A 26,758-nucleotide genomic window follows, 5' to 3' on the forward strand; every position below is an offset into this window, starting at 1 on the left:
GGGGGGGGGGGGGGAGGGAATATCGTTTCTGAATATTTGCATCCCTAGCGTGTACTAGCCGAACGAAACAACGCGTGGAACGAGGAGAAGCGATGCTGCGGAAACGAAATGGTTCGATGGTACGTGGAGGTTCGCGTCGAGCTCGGATCGAAGGAGAAACGCGGGACGACGTCGGGCCGGGAAGTGACCGGTCGGAAGTCGAGGTAACGTCGAGAAGAGCGTTACTAGGAGAATCGCAAAACGCAGACGCTAGCATCTAGTCTGACGAACGGCTAAACTAACGAAGGCGCTAAACGAACGAAGCGTATTCGAAGTCATAACGTGATTCGACACCGATTGTTGCCTCGGCTTCTCCGCTTCCCGGCCGGCGCGCGAACGAATCGCGCGGTATCTTTCTTGCTTTTTCCTGTCCTTCTCATCACTTTTAATAGAAACGCGACGGAATATACGAATTGAGTGCGTGACTCGCGTTCGTCCCTAGTCGCCGCGAGGACGATAAATAAATAAGACGCTAATTCCTTGCGATCGAAATCCAAGTTGCGTCGCGACGGCGGCGCAGATAGCGGCGGTCGTGATTGGTCTCGACAACCCGCGTCGAGAATGCACGAGCGCGATACAATTAATCTAAAGTAACGTTCCTTACGACACACTCGATAGATACAGCGTGATCAGTAGCGCTATCAGTGGTCCGTCCGTTCTCCCGAGGAAATCCCGGGAAACGCCTGCTCGGTGAGTAATCTTGTCCCGACGGCTTTCACCCCGGAGGTGCTCGGGATTAATGTCGTTTATTACCTAAATGCGGCCCGGAAGTGTTCGGGCGGTTAAGTGTTTCACGACTCGCGATTTACTCCCTTCTCTCGCTCGCTCGAGCGAATTGTCGAAGCGCGTTCGAGTATTATCCGTGAGTATCGACCGGGCGTCATGTGTGTCTCAACATTGGAGAAAGAATTAGCCGTAGCAGCCAAAATCTAGCTGTGGTAGCTGAAATGCGTCTTTGAATTACCGACAGATTATTTTATTCTTTGTGCTTTTTCGAGGCTGGAAAATGTATTTTTCTTTTAACAGGAACTACCCTCGATGTGTCAGTGCTGCGCTAATTTTGTCTAAAATTGAGCAGATTTGTTTGGCTTGACGCAATATCGTGCGTGAAAAACACGCTTAAAAGCACCGGATGGTCTCGAAGACTTTTGAAGCCTGAACTTGAGACTTTTGAGTCCTGAATCGATCGCCTCGGGTGCTAGACCACTTCGTCGATTGATACGAACGTCTCTCGTATTGTTTATGTATGGTGCAACCAGCGCGGTTAACCAATTTTGGCTACTCGTGCTAATAATTTCGGCTAATAAAGTTGCACCTCGCTTTGACGCTCGGTGTATGGGAAAGTACGTGGTACCTCGGCCCACATTGATAGCGCTAACTCAAATTAACGACTAATCGATATTGATTATGCTTAACTTATACTCGCTCAAGGAATCTCTTCCGCGAGCTACGAGTCCCGTCGCGTGATGGACAAGACCCTCTCGGGCGAAACGAATGATCGTTATGTAATTAACGTAGAAGCGTGCAGTCGTGTGACATCCCTTCGCGCCTACATCCTCCTTCGCCGTGGGCGAAAGATAGCAGCCTTGTCTGGAGACTTCATGATCGGGCGAGCAGGCAGGCAGGTGTCCCGGTGCTGTGAGTGCTCTCGCAACGAGATCCGAGGACGAGATCCGGAGATCTCGGAAGACGAGCCACTTCTGTATCTCTCTCTCTCTCTCTCTTTCTTTCTCTTTTTCTCTCCTTCAATCGGCGTCCTGACACAATATGGCTGTTTGTTGTCCTAGGACGCTCCCGTCCCTTCGTGGAGTCGGGAAGAACTCGGCTCGGTCGGAACCTCGATCAGCTCGATTTCCGCCTCCGAGACTGTCGGAGGTTCCCGTCTTCCTCGGGAGGAAGAACGGAGGAACGTCGCGACTCTCCCGGCTGGGAGGCCGACGAGTTTGCTTCTCGAAGCTTCTCCGCTACGCCGAAGTGGCTCGTCCTCGTCTCTCCTCGATCTCGAGCTGGACTTCGTCCTGACTGGGTTTACACCTGAGCGGGTTTCGACTTGCCGACGACCAGCATTATCTTCTGCAGTAGCTTCGTCGTGCTTACTGCAACAGGAATGAAGGAGGGCATTAGGATGCGTCAGGGTGGCTTACGGCAGAGAATGCGGGTGCGGTTTTAGCGAGGAGTCGAGATCGTCGTTCGTTAGTCGTCGGTGATTTCGAGTTGGTTAGAGCTCTGAGAGAAAGAGAGAGAAAGAAAGAAAGAGAAAGAGAGAAAGATTCGTTTCAACACGCATCTCGAGAGTGAGACTGTCGAGTGTGTTTTGATGTGTGTGTGTGTGTGTGTGTGCGCGTGCGTGTGCGTATATGCGATGTTGGTGTGTTGTGACGAGTGAAATTAAACCTTAATAATGTATTAGCCAACTCAAGTGAACGTTACGACGATTCGCGTTCGTTCGATACAGGGGAAGGTGATGTACCTTGGACACTTTTTGGCTTTCCATCTTTTACAAATTAAATAAGACATTTATCTGATTTCTTCTCATTGGATTGTTTCGTTCTATTTCACTCGGAAAAAAAAATTCTTTGCCAAATATAAAATGCTTTTTTTTCGCATGTCTTCAAAGGACATTCGAAAACAAAGCGTTATCTTGTCCTAGGTACAAGAGGAGTGATGAACCTTGGACAGTTGTAAGTTGTACCTTGGACTTATAGCCTACATAAAGGATAAACGGTTTTAAATGACACTAAAGTAAGTTAGGATACTGTAAAAGTACTGTAATGCAACAACATAATAAACATTTATAACCATTAATAACATTATTTTTTATTTTTTATTTCAACATTAATGACACAATAAAATTATAACATAAACATTTTTGTTATAACAAAAGAAACTTAACAATTAAATAAAAGAAGTTAACTCTTCCAGCTCTTAAAATTACTTTGCAATAGAGAACGATTCTTCGAATTAAATATTGCACTAATTAAAAAGAAAAATAATTAAACGAGCTGATATATATCGCAATCATGTTGCACCTCGGAAATACCCAAGGTACAACGTAGCTTTGGTATTCTACGACATTACTTCAGAAAAGAAATATCGAAAATTAAAGTAGTTTAGGCTGTCCCTAAATTAGAAATAATATAAACCTTAGAAGGCAAGAAAAAGTATTAAATAACTATATTTTATTGTATAGTCATTAGTCACATTGAAACAGATTTCAAGTTAAAAGAGTTTACTTTTGACAGAGTAAATTCTTAAAGTACGTCCACAGCACTTAAACACTTGGCACTTACTTTCTGCAACTTGAACGTTACACCGAGAGACGCTTGAATTGAACGATTCTATCATTCGAGTAATAAAGTATAGAAAAATAGTGAACATTGTTCTAAGTACAACAGTGTCCGAGGTACAACACCTTCCCCTGCTACTGACTGTTCGCGCGCAAAATGAAATGATTTTTCCGGCTAAACGACATTTTTTTTTCCGTGACGAATGGGAGAAATCGGACGGCGTCGTCGCGTCGCACTAGATGGTCCGGAAGAATACTTGAATATCTTCTCCGATTCGAAGGGTGCGCGCGTAAAAATGATTTCTGATCGATCAGGGGCACCTGCAACGAGAGACGCTCTTAGAAACTCGACACGAGTGCTCGAGAATAATACGGTAATTTCACGAGAGAGAGAGAGAGAGAGAGATCTCTCTACGACGCTCGCGATCGGAACTGCCAAGTCCGCGAGCTCCGAGTTTCGACGACGCGACGGAGATATTAAAGTATTCCGCAAAGTATGAGAATTCTCGAGCGGACCATTGTCCGTAGAACAAACAAGCGTGGCGTTTGCGCGGTGGTGTATTTAAAACATTAGCTGGAATCAGTTCGAAACTGAAGGTTGAATGAAAAGCGAGATGAGGAGCGGGCGCGCATCGAGCGAACGTTCCGTCGATTATTTTTATTCAAGCTTACGCGTCAAGAGCCGCGATTAAGTATCCTTCGAGAATGAGAATATGCAAAATAGCCGATCGAGAGTATTCACAGCGAAATACGGATGCGCCTTACAGCGAAAGAGAAGATCACGTCCGAGCGTTAGAGGGGCATGCACGATGAATCGGTTAAGAGCGATCTACGATGAAATGAGACGAAGAGAGAGATAAATAGAGAGATAGATAGACAGATAGATAGAGAGCGAGAGAGAGAGAGAGAGAGAGAGGGGGGGGGGAGAGAAAGAGAGATAGATATAGTAAACGTTCACGACGAGATGAAAGCCGGATAGCAAAGTAAAACGGATGAGTGCTAAGCATGCGTGACATGACAAGAGTAGTAGAATTATGTTATAGTGTGTTCTGAACCTTTGTCGTCGGCCTCACGACTACCATCAGCTTCTGCAAAGTTTGGGTGACGGCGCCTGTGAGAACAGATCGGTTAAACAGAGACGCACGAAGTGGCACAGATCGTCGGGGTGGATCGCCGGCGGTCTCTCGTCCGCGTGATTCGCGCGATTATTAAATTGATATTATCCAACTAAAATATTATACCGGTAATAGCTATTATTATTGTTATCACACCGCGCTACATTTTCGAACGGGGGGATTAGACGGAGAACTAAATTGGTACGTCGATCAATTTCACGCTCACGACACTCCGTCTTCGCTTTCAACGATGGAATCAGACCGGTCTGGTTTTTCACGAAAATGATAAAATTTTATAAAAAAAAAAAACAACAACAACATCAAACAGTGTTTATAATTTTGTTGCTTTTCTTGAAAAATCGATTTTTTTTGGAATATTTGGAAGATATAATATCGGGAGCGCGACAACGCTCAGTCCTCGACTTACCGACTCCCTGTTGAAAGAACTTGGGCTTGTTTTTCCACGCGATGAAGGCGTAGTAGACAGGTACAGAGGAGAGTATCATCAGACAGCCGTATCCTGGAAGCGAAGATAGCTCTCTCGTGAAACGGTCCGTCGCGATTCTCGCGATTTCACGCTCTCACCGCTTGCACGCTCACCTGTTTCAACGGGACTGGCGTACATCGGCACCACGGTGACGAACAGAGTGGCCAGGATGTAGAAGATTGGGAAGATAAGGTTCACCTTGATCGGCCTCTGCAAATTCGGCTGGCTCCATCTGAGCCACGGTAGGCACAGCACGGAGACGCCTATGCTTAGCTACAACGATCGATGTTGGAATTAGCCGATTTCAATTCTGACAATTTCGACCCTCGAAAAATATAAGCGAGGTAACCGGGGAGGGGTATTAATTAATTGAGGCGGGAGAAAAAGTTTCGTTGAATTCAATCTACCAGGAACCAACCTCGCGTTTCGACCGAGGGAAACGGAATTTCTGCTTCTTGTGAACTAAATTGGGTTTTTACACGTGCCGAAAAGAAAGTCAGTAACAATTCGAGAATTATTTTCTCATATGAGCCTCGGCGACGCCTTGCACGGTGCAACGGAGGGGGCGATAATAAGGATCGTTTCATGTTTCGAAACGGCTAATTTTGAATAAAGAGACCTTTGTAGACATGAGACGCGGCCTGACGAGGTCAATTACGCCGTAAAGAATGAGAATTAGAAAATTATCATTCGTATCCGGTCGAATTAATGATTTTGTCGCGAGCAATGTATACCGTCATGCGGTTGTGACGACCGGCGTTACGCGGATCTCGCCGAGAGAAGAGATCGCTCGCGCTTGGAAAGGGGAAAGTCGTCGCGTGATCGCGCGCGTTAATTACACGGAAAAAAAAATTCAAGCAAGAAGGTCGTCGTAAGATCGACCGTCATCTCTTCGTATTCCCGTCTGTGCGGAGTACATCTCGGCGACTGTAAGTTTGCAGTCACACGGAAAAAGCAATTGCTCTCAGTTGTCTCAGCTGGATTTTAACGCCGCTAAATGTTCACGCGAGTGCGTTCTCAGTCTCGAGGCAACGGAGACATACATGTTCTTCTTATATATTCATTTCTCGTCACCGAGTTTCCGTCTCATCCCTATTCGGTTGCGACTGAACTGAGTGATTTTTTTTCCGTGCCGGGGGACTGAAGTATTTGACGTTAGAAGTGGGAAGGGAAAAGGTGGGTGGGGGGAAAATGCGAAAACTTACCCAAGTGGCGAAGCCGACGTAGTTGATGAGAGCCGAGATGTCGGAAGAGCACAGATACAACATGGACAGGAGGGCCTGGAAAGAAATTGTCAGGGGGTTTTCGATTGACGGTTTCCGCGAGAAAATCAGTACCTTCGATCCCGACGGTACAAGTTCAATCGTCGCGACGAGTTCGAACAAGCTGGAAGCAATTTGCCGCGATTACATTGAATTTTTATTTGCCGACGCTGCAATCACGTTGGTGTCAACAAGAGAGATTGGATCACGCGAGCGTTCAAACACGTTGTTCGATGTGACTGTTTACAAAGGTAGGAGAAAATTCAGGAGAAAACAATTTCCCATATTGGACGAGGAAAGAACGGTGAGAGACGATTCTCGCGGAAGTTTCGTCTCTCCATTGATCCGCCACAAATTGACGATATAATTTTGTTTTCTTGAAGCGAAACGGAGATATTGCAATAAAATCTTTTATAAAATATATTAATAACTATTGGTGTAATTAATTTTGAAATAACGTTTCGGTCATCAAACGATATGCGACATGGCGAGTCATTTTAGCGGAATATTTGCGAAATTAAATTGGGGAAAAAATTGCCCGATAATTGAGAATAATATTTCAGTTATGTTTAAAATATTTGGAAATATAATTGTGCCCGGAGGCGTTCAATTAATGCGTAAGAGCGTGCGATTATCCCGAAATTATAATTTAGAGATAATTTAGAGATAAATCAGTTCCAAAGAAATATCCCAAATCGGATGAAAATTTCGACGAATGTTATTTGGAAATTTTATTTCAGACGCAACCGTTGCGTCATGACGAGCGCAATCATTGCGAAATTTCTCGTCGATTCATGATGCCATATCACGCAAAGTTTTCACAATTTGCCTATCGGAATTTGTACGTAACAACTTTATCCGGCGAATTCGTTATGTTACACCTGATGTCAGTAACGGAGAGTTGATTGACGGATTGCCGGTGCATTTTATAGGACGCGCAGGCACGATCGATCGCGCACGATCGTTGCCAGTCGACTCACAGTGCGACTCTATAGTGTCTGACCCGATCTGTATTCCAGCAAGTCCAATTAAATTCCGTGTCGAGGACGAGGAACTACCTGAAGAAAAGCGCCACTCACCATGCATATTACAGCGGGCGTGGGCGTGAGCCGTGAGATTTGGATCATAGTCAGTATCTCCGGCATCTGACCCTCGCAGGCGCCCGCGTAGAAGAGCCGGGAAGACGTGAGCAAGATGCCGTTGACCGCGCCGAACGTAGACAAAGCCACGAAAACCGGTATCGTCCACGCCATTACGCCGAATAATCTATTGGCGAAGGTCTGTGAACAATGGGGCCCGGTTGTGAGAGCGAACGAATAATGGGAGATTCCAATTTGGAGGACCTCTCACTCTCGAGGCCTTGAGGCCGCGATCGGGAAAAATATCGATCGAGAAATCTAGGACACGTCGATTGCGACGTGCACACTTGTATATCTTATATATGTCTTATAGATATTATATTTCTAATATCTGTGCACTTCTGTTAGATCCACTGACGCATAGATATGACATTAATAAGAAAAGTAAAGAATAATCTTATTATATTTGTAATATTGTGTATATATGTAATTCAACTTTGTCTCGAATTAATATTTATTATTTCGGCTTTTAAAAGAAATGTAGAAACATAACGTTTGCTTAATAAACGCTTAATTTATGGCTCCCTTAATGCGCCACTGGCAGTACGGCTTACTGAGGCTTACAACTTTTTTAAGGTGATGATTTTCATGGGTCAAAGTCGATATTATTGGCAAAAGTTGAGAGAAGACCTCTTACTCGGGGCCTCCGGGACATGCGCGTTATTGGGAAGAATATAGATCGAGAAATTTAGGGTACGTCGATTACGAGACGCTATGTATTGTCAAAAGGAATACAGACGTCAATAAAAGTGCGATATAAAAGGGAAGAAAAAAGATGTACATCAAGTGACCAGAGAAAGGGAAATAGACGTGAGGAAAATAAGGGAGAAGAGAAAATAGTATAATAGAATTAAAGAAAGGAAAGGAAATTTCTAGATGAAAAAGACGACCGTGAAAGCGGATGAGTAAGATGGGAAGGTGAGTGTTAACGTTAATTGTGCACTTCCAGTTACTCACCACCGCCACAGCTTCGCTGCCGAGCACTTCGATGGGGCTCAGCGTCGTGTAAAAGGCCATGTTTGTGAAAACGTAGACTACCGTAACGAGAGTGCACGATATGGCGATTCCTTTCGGCAGATTCCTACGTGAATAAAGTTCGCTCAAAGGTCGCACGTTTGTCTGTTTCAGGGAAAACGAAGCGTTTCCCGCTAATTTAACGTCCGTGTTGAAAAATGCGATATTTTCTAATTACAGCCCTTGACAGTCGTCTTATTGCTCGTCCCGAAGCCACTTATCGAGGCGAGCGTTTTCTCGCGACACTCACCTAACGGGATCCTTGAGTTCCTCAATGATGAAGTTCAAGTAATTCCAGCCGTTGTAAGCGAACAACCCCGAATAAAAGCTGAGAGCTATAGACGTGACTTCCGTGTTGGTGTTCTCGAATGTGAAGTACTGCGTGTGTCCTGAGAAAATAGAAGCGAGGGGAGGAGGTAAATTAAATTAACGTCTCGTTAAATGAGAAACGTGGAAACAGAAAGCGACACTACCGTCGTTCGTTATACGCTTCGAATATACTCAATATCCTCATTCTTCGGTATTATCCAATATTAGCAATTTTCTCGCGTGATTCAACGTGATATCCGCGTTGCGTAAGACGAAAGAGCGCGATTGTACGAAAGTCCGCTCTCGTTCGGTCGTCGAATGGTGGCCGCAAGGTCGAAGAAAGGTTTCGTCAGAAGCAAGACGATAGCCACGCACGACGGCCGAGGAACGATTTGGTCCGCTGAATAGTCCAATTTAAGCGATTCCTTGCACGCACGCCGGCCACGTCGCATCGCCTGCGTATTTAACCCACCTTTTTGATTGGGCAAAATTGTCTCGTCCGGTAAGTGTACAGCGCTGAAAAGACGCCCGACTTCCGCTCGGACAGCCGGTCCCTTTCCCCTAATTTTTCTCGCTCGCATAAATAGCTGATGAAGTTCTCGTTCTTCGCGTCCGAGCGGAAGTTCCGCCTGAAATTTCACTCGCCAAGTACGTAACGTCGTTCAAATTGACCAATTGAGTCCGATGGGAGGAACTTAATTAGACGAAGACGCATCGAAGATAAGTCTATCTTCAAGATATTTCTCGATTCTTTTCAAATAATTCCCTTCTCATATTTTTAGCGGAGTGAAGCTGTCTTGAAGATATTTTTCCAATCTTCTTCCGGATCCTTTTAATCGATCTTCTTTGATATTTTCACGCGATGAAGCCTGTCTCTCGAAGATATTTCTCGGTTCTTCCCGCACTTTCTCAATCAATCTTCCTTTTTTGTATTTTTAGACGACGAGGAGACGCGCATGATTCTCGCTGCGATCGAACAGCTCGTTTCCGTTAACTTCGCCCGCCGCCTACGATTTCATTCTGTAGCGTGACGACGCGTGACACAGCGAGTACGAAACCAATAAACGAGAAAGACACGATGGTCGTGTTGAAAAAAAGGGTCCGGAACGATCAACCGGATAGACAATTCGTTCGACGAAGAGAAAGTCGGTCTGACGTAAGAACGATCCTTTTTAGCCGCTCTCGAAAGTGCACGAAAGGAACTTCGATGCTTGGACGAGACTCCCCCTCCCTCTCTCTCTCTCTCTTTTTCTTCGTCGGGAATATTCTCTCGCTTTGCGAAACGGGGGAAAATCGCACCGAGCGCGGAAAGCGAAGGGGGAACGTAATAATGGTATCACGCGCGCCGATTAGCGTCGCTCGAAATTGTTGCGACTGGCGGCGCAAATTGGCGGCGAACCGCACGCGAGCGTGCGCGAATGTCGGTGTCATTAACCTTTAACCCTTTAATGCGGTCTCCCCCGGTGAGCCTGTCCATTTCGTGCAGTTTATCGCGCTTGTGCATCGCACTATCGGATGGGATACCGGCTCGCCGGTAAATAAATATCTCATCTCGCTTGGTCGGATCCGGAGCGGGATATTTCGCGCGTCCAACGCAGGATCAATCATCGTTGCCGTTGTTACGTGAAATTGTATCTCGTCGATCGTATCGGTACGGGGGATATTCGACTCCTCGACACACTCACCAGTGCAGAGTTGGTACGCTCCGGTGAAGATGATGATGAAGAGCGCGAGCAGCTTGGCGTACGTGAAGATATCCTGCACCTTCGTCGCCCACGAGACGTCCCAGCAGTTTATGAAGGCGAGGACACCTGAAATATAAGCGTGATGTATCGTTATTTTCCTCTTTTCTTTTTTTTTTTCTATACGGGAATACAGGATTGCGAAGGGAGAAAGGGATGTACGATAATAACACTAGGATTCGCTATGAAAACGGATATAAATCAGTCAAAATTGAGACATGTATTTTCTTAGCTGGGACGCGAGTTTAAGGGATGAAATTCCTCCTTATGAACAAAGCGTCTGAACTGGTAAAAAAATACGTATCTCAATTACGATTAACTCAAATTTAGTTTATGTTATTAGCCATTGCTAGAATTTCATCAAGGTCAGAAAGGGATAATCCTTCTCGGATAGACCTTGTACGATTTTTCCTTCCTTTAATCAGATGAACACGAGAAGCTCGAATACTCGTGCAGAAATTATTCCTCATTGTTACATAGCGATACAATTCACACAAAGGGTTGTTCTTCGCGCGGGACTCTTCAGTTTTCGGCGAGGTCCTCTTCAGAGTTCAAAGCGTGAACTCGGCTAAATTACAGCAAGGAAGGAAAGGAAAAGTTCAGATTCCTCTGACGGAAGAAGGTTTAGCCTTTCATCCTTTCGGTAAATTTGTTCCGCAACGTAACGCGTCACCCACGACAGGTGTGCGTCGAGTCGATTGCCAGCCAGCGTGAACAAGTTTCCGCGAGTTAGTTTCCCGGACCGAATAGCTAGCCGAAGAGCCACGCGTGATGGCTCCCGCACGTGCTACCTGGTTACTCGCCGGTGTACAGGTGTCGTACTCACGCTGCGTTCTCACGCGACTCGATGTTCCGTAATTTTATGATAACGAGAGTCCGTCATAGTCGGTTAACGCGCTTCTCGACGAAACCGGTTGCGCGCACCCACGGTTTCTCTAAGACTACTTAGCGACCAACTCGCTTCCGCGAGTTCCTCAGTTCGCCGACGGCTAGTCGGGGGGGTGGATGGAAGAACGGATTATCGGCAAGCGGGAAGATTCGCGGGAATTACGCGACCATCGTCATCGGGCTGCCAAGAATACAGGGAGGGATGGCAGATGTCACGATGAAAGCCGGTCGAATCGATGAGGCGGCAATTTTCGCGATGACTTCGCGTCGACATCGGCGCATCGGTGAAAGATAAGTCGTGACACTTTACGGTCGTGTAAAACCGTGGCATACTTCGATTAGGGTAATTGTTGGGAGCCGTTGGCGGTGTGTGCTCGGTAAACGGTGCCATTGATCGTTATCTGCCCGTCGTGTTCTTACTTAACGATGACGGGTAAAGAATTTAAGCGGTCTTCACTTCATTCTGGGCATTAGGATGAGTTAATGCGCGCCGTGAGTGGAGCGCACTACTGGTGGAAATTGTTACGACGGTGAGTAATGCCCATTTATTAATTGTATAGTCAGTCGTAAAAAAGAGTTGCAACACAGCAAGTTGAAGGGATCAGATGTGAGGTTACAGGCAGAATCGTCGTTACCCTCATCGACTCTGCTCTCTCTCTCTCTCTCTCTCTCTTTCTCTTTCAAGATCAGAGATGGAACAACGATCGTCGAGGGCCGCTTCGGCCCTTCGCGAAAAACTCCAGTCCTTCGACGTCGCGCTGCTCGTCCTTGACGAATTCCTCCCGCTGTGCAAAAGAAAGACGAGATGATGTCGCCGAGACTGATGCAACTTCGCCGGAGAATATCGCGAGACTCCTTCCGCCCTTTCCCCTTCGCCTTAGAGACTTCCTCCCCTGCCTCCTGCCTCGTACACCCTCTTCGTCCGCGCTCTATCCTTCCTTCGTGCCTTCCCTTTCGCCGTCCTCCTCCTCCTTCTCCTCGTACCGGCCGTTGAATTATGCCGTGCGTGGTGGCCAGTTGCCACGTTATTAAATTACATTTGTTCACAATGAGACGTGATTGCCATCGGGCTTTTGATTCACGAGACTCCGCGTCGGCATTTCCAGCGCGGCTCAGCTCCGGCCGCGATCGTCACTTTCCATTGGCCGTCCGCCGGCAGAATTTCGACGAATCAATCGTTTGGCAATTTCTTTATGTTTTTTTTTTTTCGTCGTTTTTCAATTAACGTGCCGTGCGAACGGGCACGATTAACGGATCGCCGATTATCGCGAAAAACGGCGCGACGCTGCCGAGTGCACTTGACACGAGCGTGGCGGGAAGGTGCACACGCTGGCGAGCATCCTGGTCATTGATCTCCATCACTTGTCGGAGTAGAATGGAAGCGGATTGATATCGATTCATTCGAGAAAAACAAATTTCAGTATTTGCGCGTACCGCTTGCCGCACGGGGGCCGCGCAACGTCCCGGTCTGCGGACGATTATTCATTGGGATTTCCTATGATCTTCGAGCTCGCGTCTTCGCCTGTAAGATTGAGAATCGTACAAGCCGACCCGATTGCGACGTCAGGACGCGTGTATGAAGGCTGATGCGACGCGAATGATAAAATTTTATCCCGTTCGCGCTTCGCTTCGCGTTTCCTCGAGAATTCCAATCGTCGGCTGAATTAACGAACCGTCTACCGCTGCGAATTCCTCGTCGAAGTTTATCGTCCTTTTAGAACGAATTCCGTTTGAAAGATAACGATAATATTCCGGATCGAACGTGTAAAATATATTCACAGGTAACGACAGACGCACCGGACGATTTTTCCCGTTTTTTTCCTTTTAACGAAAAAGAGAAACTGCAAATTGTTCCACGAGGGAACACTAGGCTCTCTATCGATAATTTACAATTCCTTCCTCCCTCCGCCCCCCGGGAATGTCCCAGCGGAGATCCTCCGTGAATATTGAAGACGCGACGCCGCGTACGTTTACTCGCAAATGACATACTCGCGCGCCGATCGAGCGCGCTCGGCGCTTCGTTTACCTCGAATAGGAAAACCTATTCCCGGTTTCCGGTTGAGCGATTTATCGGAAATGGAGCTCCACGTACGTGGAATCTTATTTCCTCCGAGCGGAGTTCCGCGGGGGGTATCAGCTTAGCGACGATTTCATGTCGCTTTGCATCTCGCCGGCGTCGCTTCTGTATCCCCCCCCCCCCCCCCNTCGACTCATTAAATGTGAGAAACGTGTGAGAAACTCGAGAGAAAGAGAGAGAGAGAGAGAGAGAGAAAGAGAGACGAGGCGTCCGTGCGCCCGATTAATTGTCAAGTCGACTGCCGCCGATCGCTCGCAGCGATTCCCGATCAACGGCGGCGCAACAGGGCCGATTTTCGCGATCCATTAGATTGGGGAACGTATCGCGCTTATCACGAACGCGATATCTTAATGCGTTAATAATATCAAGTGCTCAACTGTGCGGAACTGTCCGCGGCCAACCGATATCTGGTGATCCGACTTTGATAAGCGGGCCGCGCTTGCGTCACGCACGTGCACAAGATTTACACGCCTCTCGACATTGCGTGACGCTTGCATGCGATCTCGCATGAATTAAAATCGCGAAATATCCAATGTCCGACCTCCTGAAATATCTACCATTTGGATCGATTTATCCACAAGCTCCGCAACACCGGGAGAGCGAGCGTGCGACGCGAGCTCGTTATTCCGGATCCTTTCAGTTTTCCCGGTCGCTTTTTTCGCCCTACTTTCATTTTTCCCGACAGCCTCGTTCAGCAAGTGGATATCGCGCTCCAAGGATCCCTCCGAAAGAAATCTTTCACCGAACGGTGATCTTACTTCTAAGACGGAAGAGAAAAATGTTCGCTCGTCCCTGGACGCGCAAAAGAGGAGGACTGAAAGGCGTCTGCGTGTAATACCCGCAACCGTAAAACGATCCGTGCGGCGATATCGAAAGAAAAAAGTGCGCGGTCAAACGACCGCAGGAACACGATACGACCGCTTGCGGTCGTGTTCTCGTCCGGCGAAACGCGCTCGCCAGGCGTAAATTTGTTTTCACTCGCGCGCCATCCGCTCATGAACATCCTCGAGTAATTCAATTAGCGAAATCCTCCCGAAATCCCCCCCCCCCCCNGGAAGAAGCGCGTCGATTGTGGCACACGTACGGCTAATTCGTCGAAATTGCGCGAATGCATCGTCGAATGCTAATGAATTACGTATTTATTATAATCGCGTTATCGCGTTACACGCGTCATAAATTGTAAATACCGGCGGTGAAGATATCTCTCGGATGTGGGAAGCACGGCGAATAGAAATCAATTTGTCCACCATCGCGCGACTACACCGGACGATTCCTGACGATCGTCAGGGATTAATGAATTTGAATTAATTTAACGTTTGGGCTCATTGTTACACGCGTCGTAAGATGCGTCGTGTTATGGCGATGAGAATATTCTTGAAACGAGCGCAGCGAATAGAAATCGTCTGGCTCAGATACGATCACGGAGGATTGATTCACGGCGATATTTCGAATCGGCGGGGTTCCTCGTTCAACTCGCTCGCCCGGAAACGACGCACGCGAATGTTGCATGCGCGCGACGGTGAAATATCGCGTGCGTCCTCGAATTTTCACGAAGACACGCGCCTCTCGTGATCCCGCCGTTTCATTTATCCCCGTACCGGCCGTAGAGCGGATTTGATTATAAACAGCGTCCGATGTCGCGCGGCGATGTTACGCGCGACTTCATCGGCGAGCGATTGCGCCCCGCTCAGCGGAATTAAGAGTAATTAAGCGAACCATTTGAAGGAACGCGTGTCACCGCCGCGTCGCGCTTCGGTGATCTCGCAGTTTGAATTCGAATTTGTCATTGGAAAATGAAGAGAACGGACTGCGCGCCGATGATTTACATCTCTCGATGACTTATCTCTCGCCGAGTTTCTCTCTTGCGGTTGAAAGGGACTAAAAATACCGACATGCATGATTGCCCGTAATTTTCACGACGAGAGAGGGACGAAGGTGGAAAAGCAGGATGGCCGGTTCAGGTAGGCTAGGAGGAGGGAAGGAAAGAGGGAAGGAGGGAAGGCGCAATTATTGCAATGTTGGTGATAAGCGTCAACGAAATTTATGGAACTCGAGGACGTACATTACGAGACAGGTGTTTCTGTCTGTCGTCATGACGGCAAAAAAGTGGGATATATTAATTTGAAGGACATTTTTCATTCCTCCTTGTCGCGCGGCTGACGCGCTTCAATCATCGTATTCGCGTTAGTAGAGAGAGAGAGAGAGAGGGGGGGGGGGGGAGAGAAAGAGAAAACGCACGTGCATCGTAAGTGAACGTTCCGAATTAAATAACGGCGTATCTCGCGTAACATTGTCGCTGTCAGCATCAATTTCGTCGCGGAATCGCGTTATCTCGCTGTTATTACTGCGAGATCGTAAATCGTTCGGTACGCCTTCCTGTTCCTCGCTTTATCATCGTTGCTATATTTTTCACGGAAAGTTACTTATCGCCATTAATATTTTGCTCGAAAGAGACTCGCATTATGCTTCTACTCGGGGGATCACCTCGGAGTCCTCTCCTTTTTGACGACATTTCGTAAATTAAGAGAAGTCAGTTGCGCTCGAACTCGAGTTGCCTTTTCCGCGTAAGAAATACTTAAGGTCACGCGGGATCAGCGTGCAATCCGCTTTGCGAACTGCAATCAGCGAGTCGAGCAAGTTCGCTGAGGTAACGAACGGGAAGACGAGGGATCCGAGCCGAACGCGAATTTACAGGACCGGTCGGATTTTCCGAAAGGCGACGAAGTCTCGCGATGAAGTTAGCAATCAACCTGGCTGAATCCAGCTGAATCCACGATAGAGATAACTTCATCAGCCGGTAATCCGAGGCAGACACGAGCGGAGAGCGTCACGGCGATACTGTGAGATGATAAAAAATGTCTTCGATAAAACAAAAAAGAGAGAAAGCTGTGAGTGCGGGTCGCGAGGGGAACGTCACCGTCGAGGCGAGGCGAAGAGGAAGAAGCAGCAGAAGAAGATAAGAATCGAAGTGACGACATTCACGTGCACGTCGGGGTGACGTGGGCGCGATTGCTGTGGGAGAGACGAATTTTCTGTGCCGCGCTACATCGTCGGCCCCGTTTGAAGTGCTTAACGCCGGATGAACCGTACACACGAGCCAATGAAGTTCAATCGTCGGCCTCGGTATTGTGCGCATATTATTCGTCACTGGAGATCGGCATTGCCCTCGTTTGATCGTAATTGTTGCGTACGCGACGGGAGTCTCTCGGCGGATAAACTTAATTGCTCTTGCGCGCTCCTCGCGTAGATCCCAACCCTTTTCTCTTCCAATCGATCGTGCGGTCAACGTGATGAATTTATCGGAGCACGTGAATTATCTGAGGTAACCGAGGTTGCAACTCGGACGACGTTCCGAAATGCGCCGACAATATCGAAAATCTATGGCTCACCTTTCAGGTGAGGCTCGATTTGGCCCGAGAGGTCGCGATGTGGTTCGATATATAAAATTAATGCGTAATTTAACGGTTATAATTATATGTAATAATATGTAATAAAGAAATTATAGTCAAGAGAACGATTTTTTTTTCTAGTAAATGTTACTATAGCATCAGTGATAATATCTTTACGTGCATATTGCTATTACTATTTTCGGAAACCGGGAAAAAGAATATAGTCGAGGCCCAAAATGACTATAATTTTTATCACTGTAGACAGAGCTTCCCTCCGTCTCACTGTAAATGTCTTATCTCGCAGACGCGTGTCGCACGATCAACAGTGGACGGATATAAACTCTCGGATTTACCGTCCGTCGTTCCGTGCGAGTGTCGGAACGTGTTATTTTTTCTTTTCCTTTTTTTTCTGAGACGTGACTTCTGCCTTTTTTTCCTTCGTTTTTTTCCTTTCTCTCTCCTATCGCCTTCTACTTACATATGCAGCAAGCGGCCAGCATTTTTACGGAGTCATCGGGCGGCGTGCAGTCCGGGAAAAACGGCTTGAGGACGTAGACGCTGAAAGTCAGGGCCACGATCGCCTGACTGCAAGGTCGCACTATCATGCACTCGACCCACAGTCGCATGAACGCCAGGAAGGGCCCGAAGGTCTCCATGATGTACGCGTAATCCGCGCCCGACTTGCGTATCATGCATCCGAGCTCGGCGTAGCAGTAGGCTCCTATCTGCCGATCGAGAGTAAAGATCAATCGAAACGCAAAGAAAAGGAAGGGAAAAAAAGAGAGAGAGAAATAGCGAAGCTCATCTGCACAATTCGCGTGTCCCATCCGGCCGGCGTGTCATTAAACGAGCCGGAATGGAGAATAAATCGAAACAAGCTGATGTGGTGCGCGCTCAAAATATCCGGAGCGTCAGGCGGATTATAACGCAAATATTAAATCGGCATATTTCCCTCGCTCTTTCCTTATTCATCGAATGATTTCCTCAAGTATCCGCTGACGAGGAAACCCAGATCGAGAGGCGCGGCTCTAAATACCGATAATGCGATGCGAGAATATATCGTGCGAAAATAGCCTGAAATGCGATATTATCCCCTCCCGGTCCGCGATTGCTTTAATGATACCGTATCCGGTATAATAACGAGGTAAATTAAGATGTTTTGTATCGCCAGTCGCAATAAGGTCGCCACACATTTTCCTTCGATAAGTTTCGCGACGCGTCTCGCATATCCAGTAGGAAAAATGTATCTCCCGAGAATCACCGAAGAACAGATTTTCCTATCGGACACGGGATGCGTTCCGGAAACTAATAAGAAAAGAATTGTTTCCAACCTTTTCGTGATTGACTATACATGAAAAATAAGTTCAGGGTTGAAATTACTTGACAATAAACAAACCAAACGCGTTTTCGGTTGAAGGGAATAAAACTTCCGGTTGTAAGAATCGAATTTGGTTCATTGGAATTTTACTGACTGTCGGATAAATTTCACCGACTATTTTATCCGGAGAAAAAAATCGACGTTTCCTTTTTCTCTCGCGGGGAACGAGAGGACGAAGTTGTACGTACCATGGAATAAATGCCGGACGCTGTCCACACGAGGAGACTCGCGTTCACGCTGCCGGTGTACTTGAGGACGCCCGTGGGGCTGACGAAGATACCGGAACCGATGATGGAGCCGACGATGACGGTGACGCCGTTGAGGAGCGACATCTTCGCCTCGAGCTTGATCTCGTCGTTGCCCTTCTCGTTGGTAGGCACCGGGTCGTACGGCCCCTTCTCGCCGTCTTTGATGCTCCCTGACTTCGACATTTTTCCTGAAACACACCACGAGAAATTTCGTGAGCGCGTTCAAGTTTGTTTACACATGTCGCGTACAGAGGAGTGCACGATAGTCTCACACGCAGCGAGTATACGATCGTCGATCGTGCGTGCATGTTTACGAGCACGATTGAAAATCGTACATCCGGCAGCCTTAATAATATAAGTGTTAAGTTGGTTATGCCGGGTTTCCGTAGAGGGAACCACGCGATATGATACTTTATATAACACAAGTTATCAACCCCTCTACGTTGATTTTCTCCGGTCTCGCATTCGGTTACGCAACAGTCGCATGAACCCCCTCCACGAAATTCATCCTTCCTTTTGCATCATTTTTTTAAATTTACGCGCTCGTTTTTACAAAATATTGTTAGCTTCTCAGCTTTGCAAAATACGTTAAATCGCGGGCCACGTAATTAGCGGCTTAAAATGTAAAATAATGAAAGAATCCCGTCGGAATATCCGCTTATCAAGTTCAAGTAACGGAATATCTGTCTTTTAATTCAACGAAAGGCATCGTGCCGTCGCGATGACTGGATTCATGTTTGCCGGTGCCTATCTCGCACGCAAACACGATGTTTGAGGATCAACAGAGGTTACTTGCAACACGTGGTTATTTTCTTAGAGTCGAGAAAAAGCTGTTTGTGTCGATGAAATATAGGACAAAAAGAGCCAAGCGAAGGTGTTTCCACCAAGAGTCAGTGAATATTCATACTGATTACCGGTGAAATACTGCCTCACCGATTCGATCGATGACGTTTTCACTGATCCGATTTAAGAGAGAAGACATCATGAATTTTCATCACCGTGCGTCTTCCTCGCCACCTTCTTCCCCACGTCGGTCACGAGTAATTCGATGAAAGCGTGTATAAATTCGCGATCCCGCGCTCGGACCAGCGCTTTTTCTCGCAGGGCCCTCCATCCTCGTCCTGAATAATTCATCGTACGGGCGAACTTTTACTTTGTAACTAGCAGCGCCGATTTATCGCGGAGCCATTCGGAGAAAAGGGATCTATCCGTTACGAGGACGCAACGCAAGGATACGCGAAGGGATGCTGCGTGGGCGTGCCGCGTCTGCTCCAGTTCTTTCCACGAGAAAACTCGCGGGGTGTCTCGCGATACTTTATTATCCGCCGGCAACAGGTTTATCTCGCGAAAAATTCGCGACCCTTGCTGTCGGATGCGCGAACAGTCACGGTTCACACGGAAAAAAAACATTGTCACCGGCACAGCAAATCTGTCAGGTATTACGATGGCAGCGGAAAGATTCGTTACGAGGAAAAAATAATTTTGCCGTCTGTGGCGATACGTCGTTGCGATAAAATTTAATCGGCATAACTAAATTATTTCGCTGTTCCAATACGAAGCAATTAATACTCTTAACAAATGTTTCCGCTGTGCAAAAACAAATCGTTCTGTTGTCACTATAACAACTGACAAATTTGCTATGCCGGCAAAATATTTTTCTCCGTAAATCAAGTGATCGTCGAACGTCAAAGTCCGTAAAGATATTCACGAGTTGCGAGGAAGATAATCCAAAGAGGAAAATTAGTATTGAAACAATGAAACTGACAAATTTTTATATAATGATATTTACGTTATCGAACGTGCATTAATTCACCGAACGATATGAATTTGCATTAATTATCGTCGCCGTTGCACCATCATTTTACTTTTATATACGCGACTATGTTATTCATTATTATCACATTGGTCTTATCATTATTGTGAAGGACTTGCGAAATTTCGCTGGATTTTCGCCAGGTTTTTTCCTTTTCACCGATGATAACGTCACGTTCAATCAAGATATTCGCCATCGTAATCCACTGCTTTCTGTCGCCTCTCAGGCAATTGTCCGATATCCCGTGTCTGTAAATCCTCTCTCGAGCCGATGTAATCACCGACAATTCGGGGAACTCTCGTAAGCCTCTGATACAACGGTATTCATCGGTCGTCCTTTCTTACTTACGGCTTTTCCGCGAGTGTATAAAGACGACCACGTGGCGACGCGTTTTGCCGCACCTCCTCGGCCGTAACTTCGCCGAAGGTACCCTACTTCGATGGCTTTTCCAATCGGGCGCGTGCGAAGTCTCCAGCCGATGGCAACGTCACGTCGCGAGTGCAGCTGCGAAACTGCTCGGCGGAAAAAGTTTCGCTTTTGAAGAGCGTCACGAATTAATCGGATACCGTCGCTATCGCGCGGTTTATCGGGTCAGATGGTCCACTCGTCGCCAATCGCGTGTGCAATCATCGATACACGCCTCGCTATCACCTGACGAAACAACTCGCCTCGAAGGTGACAAACCCGTTCCCGGCTATGCGCTCTCGTCACACGCTCGCCGACCGGTCGTTGGTCGGATTTTTGCGAAAGGTCGAAACGCGATTTGCGTGAAACTCGTCCGAAACACTCCGATTTGCCGAGCGATCGGCGAGCCCGCGTCGAGCCAATGTCGAACGCTCGATTTTCACCTGCCTTGGACGGGTTCCTCGGCGAGAACCAAGTTTCGTTCGGGCGAGCCTCGGAGGTCTTGCAACGTTCGTCGCACTTTGAAGTCGCATTCGTTGAGCCCGCGAATAACTCGTTCCCAGGATCGGGAGATTGTTTTTTTCAATCAACTCTATAATTTTAGCAGTATGATTGATTTTTATTATATATCATTATCCATTTTGCCGAGTGACAACCGATTAAAAAGCAGTTTGTAAAACAGTAATAACGGCGAATAACGCGCTCTCATCTCGCCACTTGGGAAGTTCGATTTCTCTCTCTCTCTCTCTCTCGCGTCTGTCTCTTCGTTCTCCCGTGCCGACGGCGAGAGAGAACGAAGATTAATCTCGTGGATTAGTCGTGCGCTCAATACTCACGTCTACCGTTCTGTAAGTTTGTTAACTTTGATAGCGACAAGTTGGAGGATCAGTGCTGTAATTGGCATTGCGCTATCGACGAGGAGTGTTCGCTCGCTCGCTCGCTCTAGAAGCGCGAGCTTGTAGCTTGCACTTGTCAGCGCTTGTGCCGAGGTCAATGTCCTCCTCGTCGTACGGTCTCCTTAACGCGACGATCAACGTCGGGAGCAATTGTCGGGGACGATTTGTTAAAACAACCGAATCCAGCGGAGCGTAGAAGAGCGCGTGGAAGATCTCTAATCACGCACGGCGCGCGCCGGCCGTGACACGATGTATCCAGTATCGAATGCCGTGTCTTGTGTTACAGACCAAACAACCTTGCGATATATCGCACTCCCCGTCACAACATCGCTTGGTGTCGACGTTTCATTCGCCCGAGGAAGCGCCAAAGAATCGCCGGAGAACTGCACGCGCCCTTTCGCGTCGGATCGTCGAAGTAACACGACTCGAAATTTCGGCCCCGTATTAAACCTTCAATTCTACAATATAGTAGAAGCTAAGATAGTGAAATAGGTTCAATTTCAATTCTAATAATATAATATAACTCCTATTTTGATCCTGATGATGTCTTAAATTTCCGTTTTCGCTGTTTTAACGTTAAAATGGGATGATGAAGGTGGCATTAAAATTCAATCTGTAGAATGAAAGGTGCTAAAGAGAAGTTAGAAAGTATCAATTTCGTCAAAGTAGGTTTTTATCAGTCCATAGGACTTCTAAGTAGGCGCAAACCATCCTTAAGAGCGTCAGAGTAGCGTTTCGAAATTCCGATTGGCAAGTTCGGCGATCTTCATTTTCAGGTCTCTACTTTCTATTTCACTTTTCCCGATTTTCACTTTCTCATCGATTCTAAAATTACCCTTTTCCTTCGATACAGGATGGGTGGTAACAATTATTACCACCCAGAATATCTTTGAGAAATGAAAATATTTTATGACGACTAGTCGTGAGAACTTTGTGTGATCGATCGTGATATCGAATCGGCAAAACAAGAGAAGAGGAAGCAGAGACCAAAAGTCGAAATTTTCAACCGACTTCGTAGATACGCCGCCGCAGGTGCGATCGTCGTACCTGTTATTTTATCTACCGCGGCAAACTCCGTCCGAATCTCGCGCGTGAAATTTTTCAGGAGAATGAAGAGAGGAAGAACAGTCGGGCCGGTTAATTCGTCGTCGAGACAGAATTTTTCTAATATTTCACTCCGACTGCGATTCTACCGCGAGCGAATCTGCACCGTAGAACCCCCTTAATTCCGAATCTTAACGCGGCAGTCTGGCAGTCGTAGTGCTTCAGCTGCTCGGTGCAACGCAGCAGGGCACACATTTGAGATCGCGTGTACGCACGCATCGTCTGTGCGGCTGTCTCGTGTTCGTACACTCGTGAACACACACTCGAAGAGGCTTTATTCAAGCCTTACTGGTATTATCTAGGACCCCGTCCCCCTTTTATCTCAATCTCTCTCTCTTTCTCTCTCTCTCTGCCTTCTCGTTTTTGAATACCGGTCCCTAATACCCACTACTTCGGGCCGGCCGTCCCAACGCAAAAAAGTATTCCACGAAGCCTTTCACATCCGCAGGCTCGCCGGGGTAACGGATTTTCGCACGTGATTTAATCATTATTCCGTATCGCGCGCGTTCTTTCTTTATAACGTATATTATTAACGTTGTGTGCGTTATTAATTTTAATTTACTTTCTTAACTTACTGATGTTTGTGTTTACATATTTTTCATATAATAAGTTTAACTTTTATTCTCAATTTGCCAATCTTTCAATTGATTTTTGGCTTATTAATTTCCAATTACACTCCTTTGTACTTTGATAATTCCGGCTGAAAATCTGGAAATTGCGTCGAGGGAAGCGAGTTTCTTCCCTTCCCGTCCTTTTTCTTTCGTATTGCCGGCGGAATATTATCGCGTCGGTATTATTGCCGCGAGTTTAACACGTGTACGGGTCACGAGGATGCTTCGTTAGCCGTTACGTCGCGTGGTCGGCTGAAGTCGCTACGGCCGATGGTGTCCATGAAAGTATGGCCGAATGTTGCATCACTTCTTATCGATCCTAAGCCGGCCTCCTCGCGACTGGCATGCTCGCTCGCCCGCCAACGAACTGTGCTTAAAGCCACCTGCGGAAAGAGCAAAGACACGGCGAGAAGCGCCATCGATTACCTTCCGCGAAGAACGACGACGACCAGGCGTCGTTCTTTCGTCGCCAGCCGATGACAAATCACCTCCTTTCCCCCCTTCGCGCGTTGATTCACTTCCGATGCGCGCGCGAGTCGACCGCCCGCGCTTCAAATGAAATCTCACGCGACCGCGAATTAGCCTCCATCCGTCCCCGCTCTCTCTCTCTCTCTCTCGCACGCGCGTGTCTATTAAATGTCAATCGCGAGAGCGTACAAACGGAGCGGCTTATTCCGACCGATCCATCGCGAAATTGACATTTCGCCGTTCGACGGCGAGACGGCTAACGGCTGATGACAAGCGACGACAGCGTGGGCGACGGGAAAATTACAGGCGCTAAACGCGCTTTCCTCGTCTGTAATTTAATAATGAGCGAGATGAAGCGTGCGTCTCGAGACGCACTTCCGGCTCCGCGCTCATATACCCAGCTCGAGGGCTATCGTCGGCGACGAGTGTTCGATGTTACGGCGAATATTTCACCGATGGCGAAAAGGGCCAGTTTCCCAAGCGCGAGCGGCGGTTCCGGAGAGCGAAGCGCGCCGACGAGAAAATCAATAGGCCACGTGGGTCGCCGACCGGGTTTCCCGAACCCAGTTTTCGTCCCGCGCTTCCCTCTCGCCCGCTAATGCCGCAGGATCACGCGGTTACGTGGGAATCGACCAAATAGAACGTCCGTTATGCGTCTATCTGTCGGTGGCTGATAAGATACTCCGTCGGAATCGAACGAAGCACGACGACGCGGTGCTCGAGTGCTTCTCGATTATCCTGAATAACCGGGAATTCGGAGCTCACCGGAGCTCGAATCGTCGGACGGCAGTTGGCGTCGCCAACGCGCTCGTTTTCCGAAATAATCGTCTCGTCCCGATTTCAAACCCCCTTGTGACTTCTCGCCGGCCGGCGGACGCGCGACCCGCTTTTCCGACCTTCGGAAATTCCGCCCCGGAATTTAATTTCGCTGGCAGTCCGTCCGAAGGAAGGATCCGCGATTGCCGTTGGTGCCAGCTCGAGGCTCGTTGCATCGCGAACGAACTTACGAGTTTTCACTTTCGCGCGGACGGAAAGCGGATAGAAAATATTCCACGTGTGCTCTTAAGTGCGAGGTTCATTATTTATAAAGTACGATCGATATTAAGATACATGTTGTTACGTTCGCGTCATTTATCACGGTTGCGGTGCGCTCCGGTGTGCGTTCGCGCTGCTCACGTGCGCTATCAACGCGTTGACGTTCGAGATAAGAAATGCATCGAAAGGAAAACGCATATTTAATACTGAATCCGTCTCTCTCTCCCTCTTTCTCTCTCTCTTTCACATGACAATGAACAATTTCAGCCGAAATGTCGATCGGAGCGCTCTGTGATACCGATTCGCACACTGAGAGACAAATATTCGCTATTTGTAATTATAATCATCATAGTGAGAGAATTATCGTCAAGGGGAACATCTTTCTAAGCAAAGGTTGAACGTAAGTGATCAGTGATCATAATCTTACATGCGTATCGCAGAAATCATGATTTTTCTCGGTTAAAACAATAAGAAAGGTTGAGGTCAGAAGTAATGATGATTTCTTCCAGTTGAAAAATCAATCGGGACCCTACGAGGGCCTCCTATGTGGCATGGAATTGGGTCCGCGCCAAAATTTCGCAACTCGCGACGCTGCGTGTTTACGAGCAGCCCCGTTTCAGCGGCACGCGGGGGGCCGGCATCGAGCAGCCTCATCCTCGCACCCTAAACGGAGCACCATATTCTCGAGGCTCACGCCGCGCGCACGTCTGAAACCGCCCTTCCCGAGGACGCGCGTCCTGCGGCCGCCATAGCGCGTCGTGCTGCGCGTCGCGGCACGCTCGAGCACGGCGTCGCGCTTTTCCTCGCGCTTTTCCTCGCGAGCTCGACTGGCAGGTCGCGCGCGCTTCGCGCGCCTCGCACGCACCGCCCTTAGGCCTTCGGTCTCGCGACGGCGACGGCAGCTTTCGCGAGACTTTTCATTCAAAATCGCAAGGAGACGGGCTCGCGCGTCCCCCTCGCCGCGGATTTCTCACCCGTGCTCGCAGATGCGTCGCAGGCTGCGGATCGGCCGCCGGGGGCCAGGTGTGTATGCGAAGGGGTAAATTCGCAGGCGCGTCGCGCTGTGGGATCGATCTCAGACGCCGGCCATCGCGCTTTCCTCGCGGCCACGCCGGCTTCCCTTTGATCGTACCACCGTCGTCGTCGTCGTCGTCGCACTACCCGCGCCGACTGGAGCCTCGAACTGTCACTAACCTGTCTCACGAGAGAGACAAGACTTCCCGAGGATGCGCTCGCGGTATTTCTCGCGTACCAGCGCGTGTACGAGCGCGAGAGAAAGCTTCGAGCCGCGAAGTCTGCACGGCGCGCTGGTCGAGCTCTGAATGACGCTCGCTCTCGCTCGCTTCGTGCCGTGGACGTCGTGCGCGTACTCCCGTCGTATTTATGACGTTATACGTGTGTGTGTGCGCGTCTATCCACGGCGATCGTGATGAGCGTATGCGCGTATTGCTCGGACGGGGAGAACACCGCGCCACCGACGCCGTGTCACCCCCCGAGTGACGTATCGAGCGGCCACCCCCGGAACGCCGCTTTCTGCGACTTTAAGGGCGGCTCTCACCGAATCCCGGCTTGTTCCGAGGGATGATTTAGATTCGTTGTCACAGTGTCGAGTGCCGTTACTTGCTGCCTCTCTGGCTAGCGCGGGTGGAAATGATCGAGTCCTGCATAGTCTCGGATGATGATTTATATATTTAGGCGAGGATAGAGCGATTTTGTCAGTTTATCCGTCGATTGCTTTCGTCGGATTCAGTGAAAGTCACCCTAAGTGTTTATGAGAGGAGCTCGCGGCAGAGGGTTGATCGCGTGCGCGAGAATGGAGACGACGATATTTCGCCGGAGTATTTTGGAGAGAAAGAGAGAAGGAGATGAATTTTATTATTGACAAAAGGGGGGGGGGGNGAGAGAGAGAGAGAGAAAGAGACGTCAAAAGTAAGAATATAACCAAATATTTTGGTACATTTAATCAAAGAGTCTCGTTTACCGATCCTCATTATCGTTTTATGTCGTTTCGATCGTCGATCTTTTACGTCTTATTGGGAAATTCAAGGCAGCC

At 48.0% G+C, this 26,758-nt stretch overlaps 1 protein-coding gene across 4 annotated transcripts; it reads right to left on the minus strand.

Moving 5' to 3' along the window:
• Positions 1–9: 9 nt before the first annotated feature.
• On the minus strand, positions 10–26,048 carry LOC106749770 (large neutral amino acids transporter small subunit 1). Of its 4 annotated transcripts, none has more exons than XM_014629547.1 (12): positions 25,680–26,048; positions 18,314–18,561; positions 17,226–17,472; positions 10,337–10,462; positions 8,593–8,731; positions 8,286–8,409; positions 7,269–7,469; positions 6,133–6,207; positions 5,041–5,200; positions 4,868–4,960; positions 4,381–4,436; positions 10–2,135 (listed from the first exon to the last, which is right to left on the minus strand). In XM_014629547.1, exons 2-12 carry the CDS (start codon positions 18,554–18,556, stop codon positions 2,133–2,135), a joined length of 1,467 nt encoding a protein of 488 aa, XP_014485033.1. In that variant the 5' UTR covers positions 18,557–18,561; positions 25,680–26,048; the 3' UTR covers positions 10–2,132. The 4 variants fall into 4 exon arrangements, with proteins under 4 accessions (XP_014485033.1, XP_014485032.1, XP_014485031.1 ...); XM_014629545.1 differs by lacking the exon at positions 10–2,135 and adding an exon at positions 2,937–3,646; XM_014629546.1 differs by lacking the exon at positions 4,381–4,436.
• Positions 26,049–26,758: the final 710 nt, after the last annotated feature.

This window comes from Dinoponera quadriceps, unplaced genomic scaffold (assembly GCF_001313825.1).
Source record: "Dinoponera quadriceps isolate SergipeBrazil2010 unplaced genomic scaffold, ASM131382v1 scaffold3289, whole genome shotgun sequence".
Classification (NCBI taxonomy): Eukaryota; Metazoa; Arthropoda; class Insecta; order Hymenoptera; family Formicidae; genus Dinoponera; species Dinoponera quadriceps.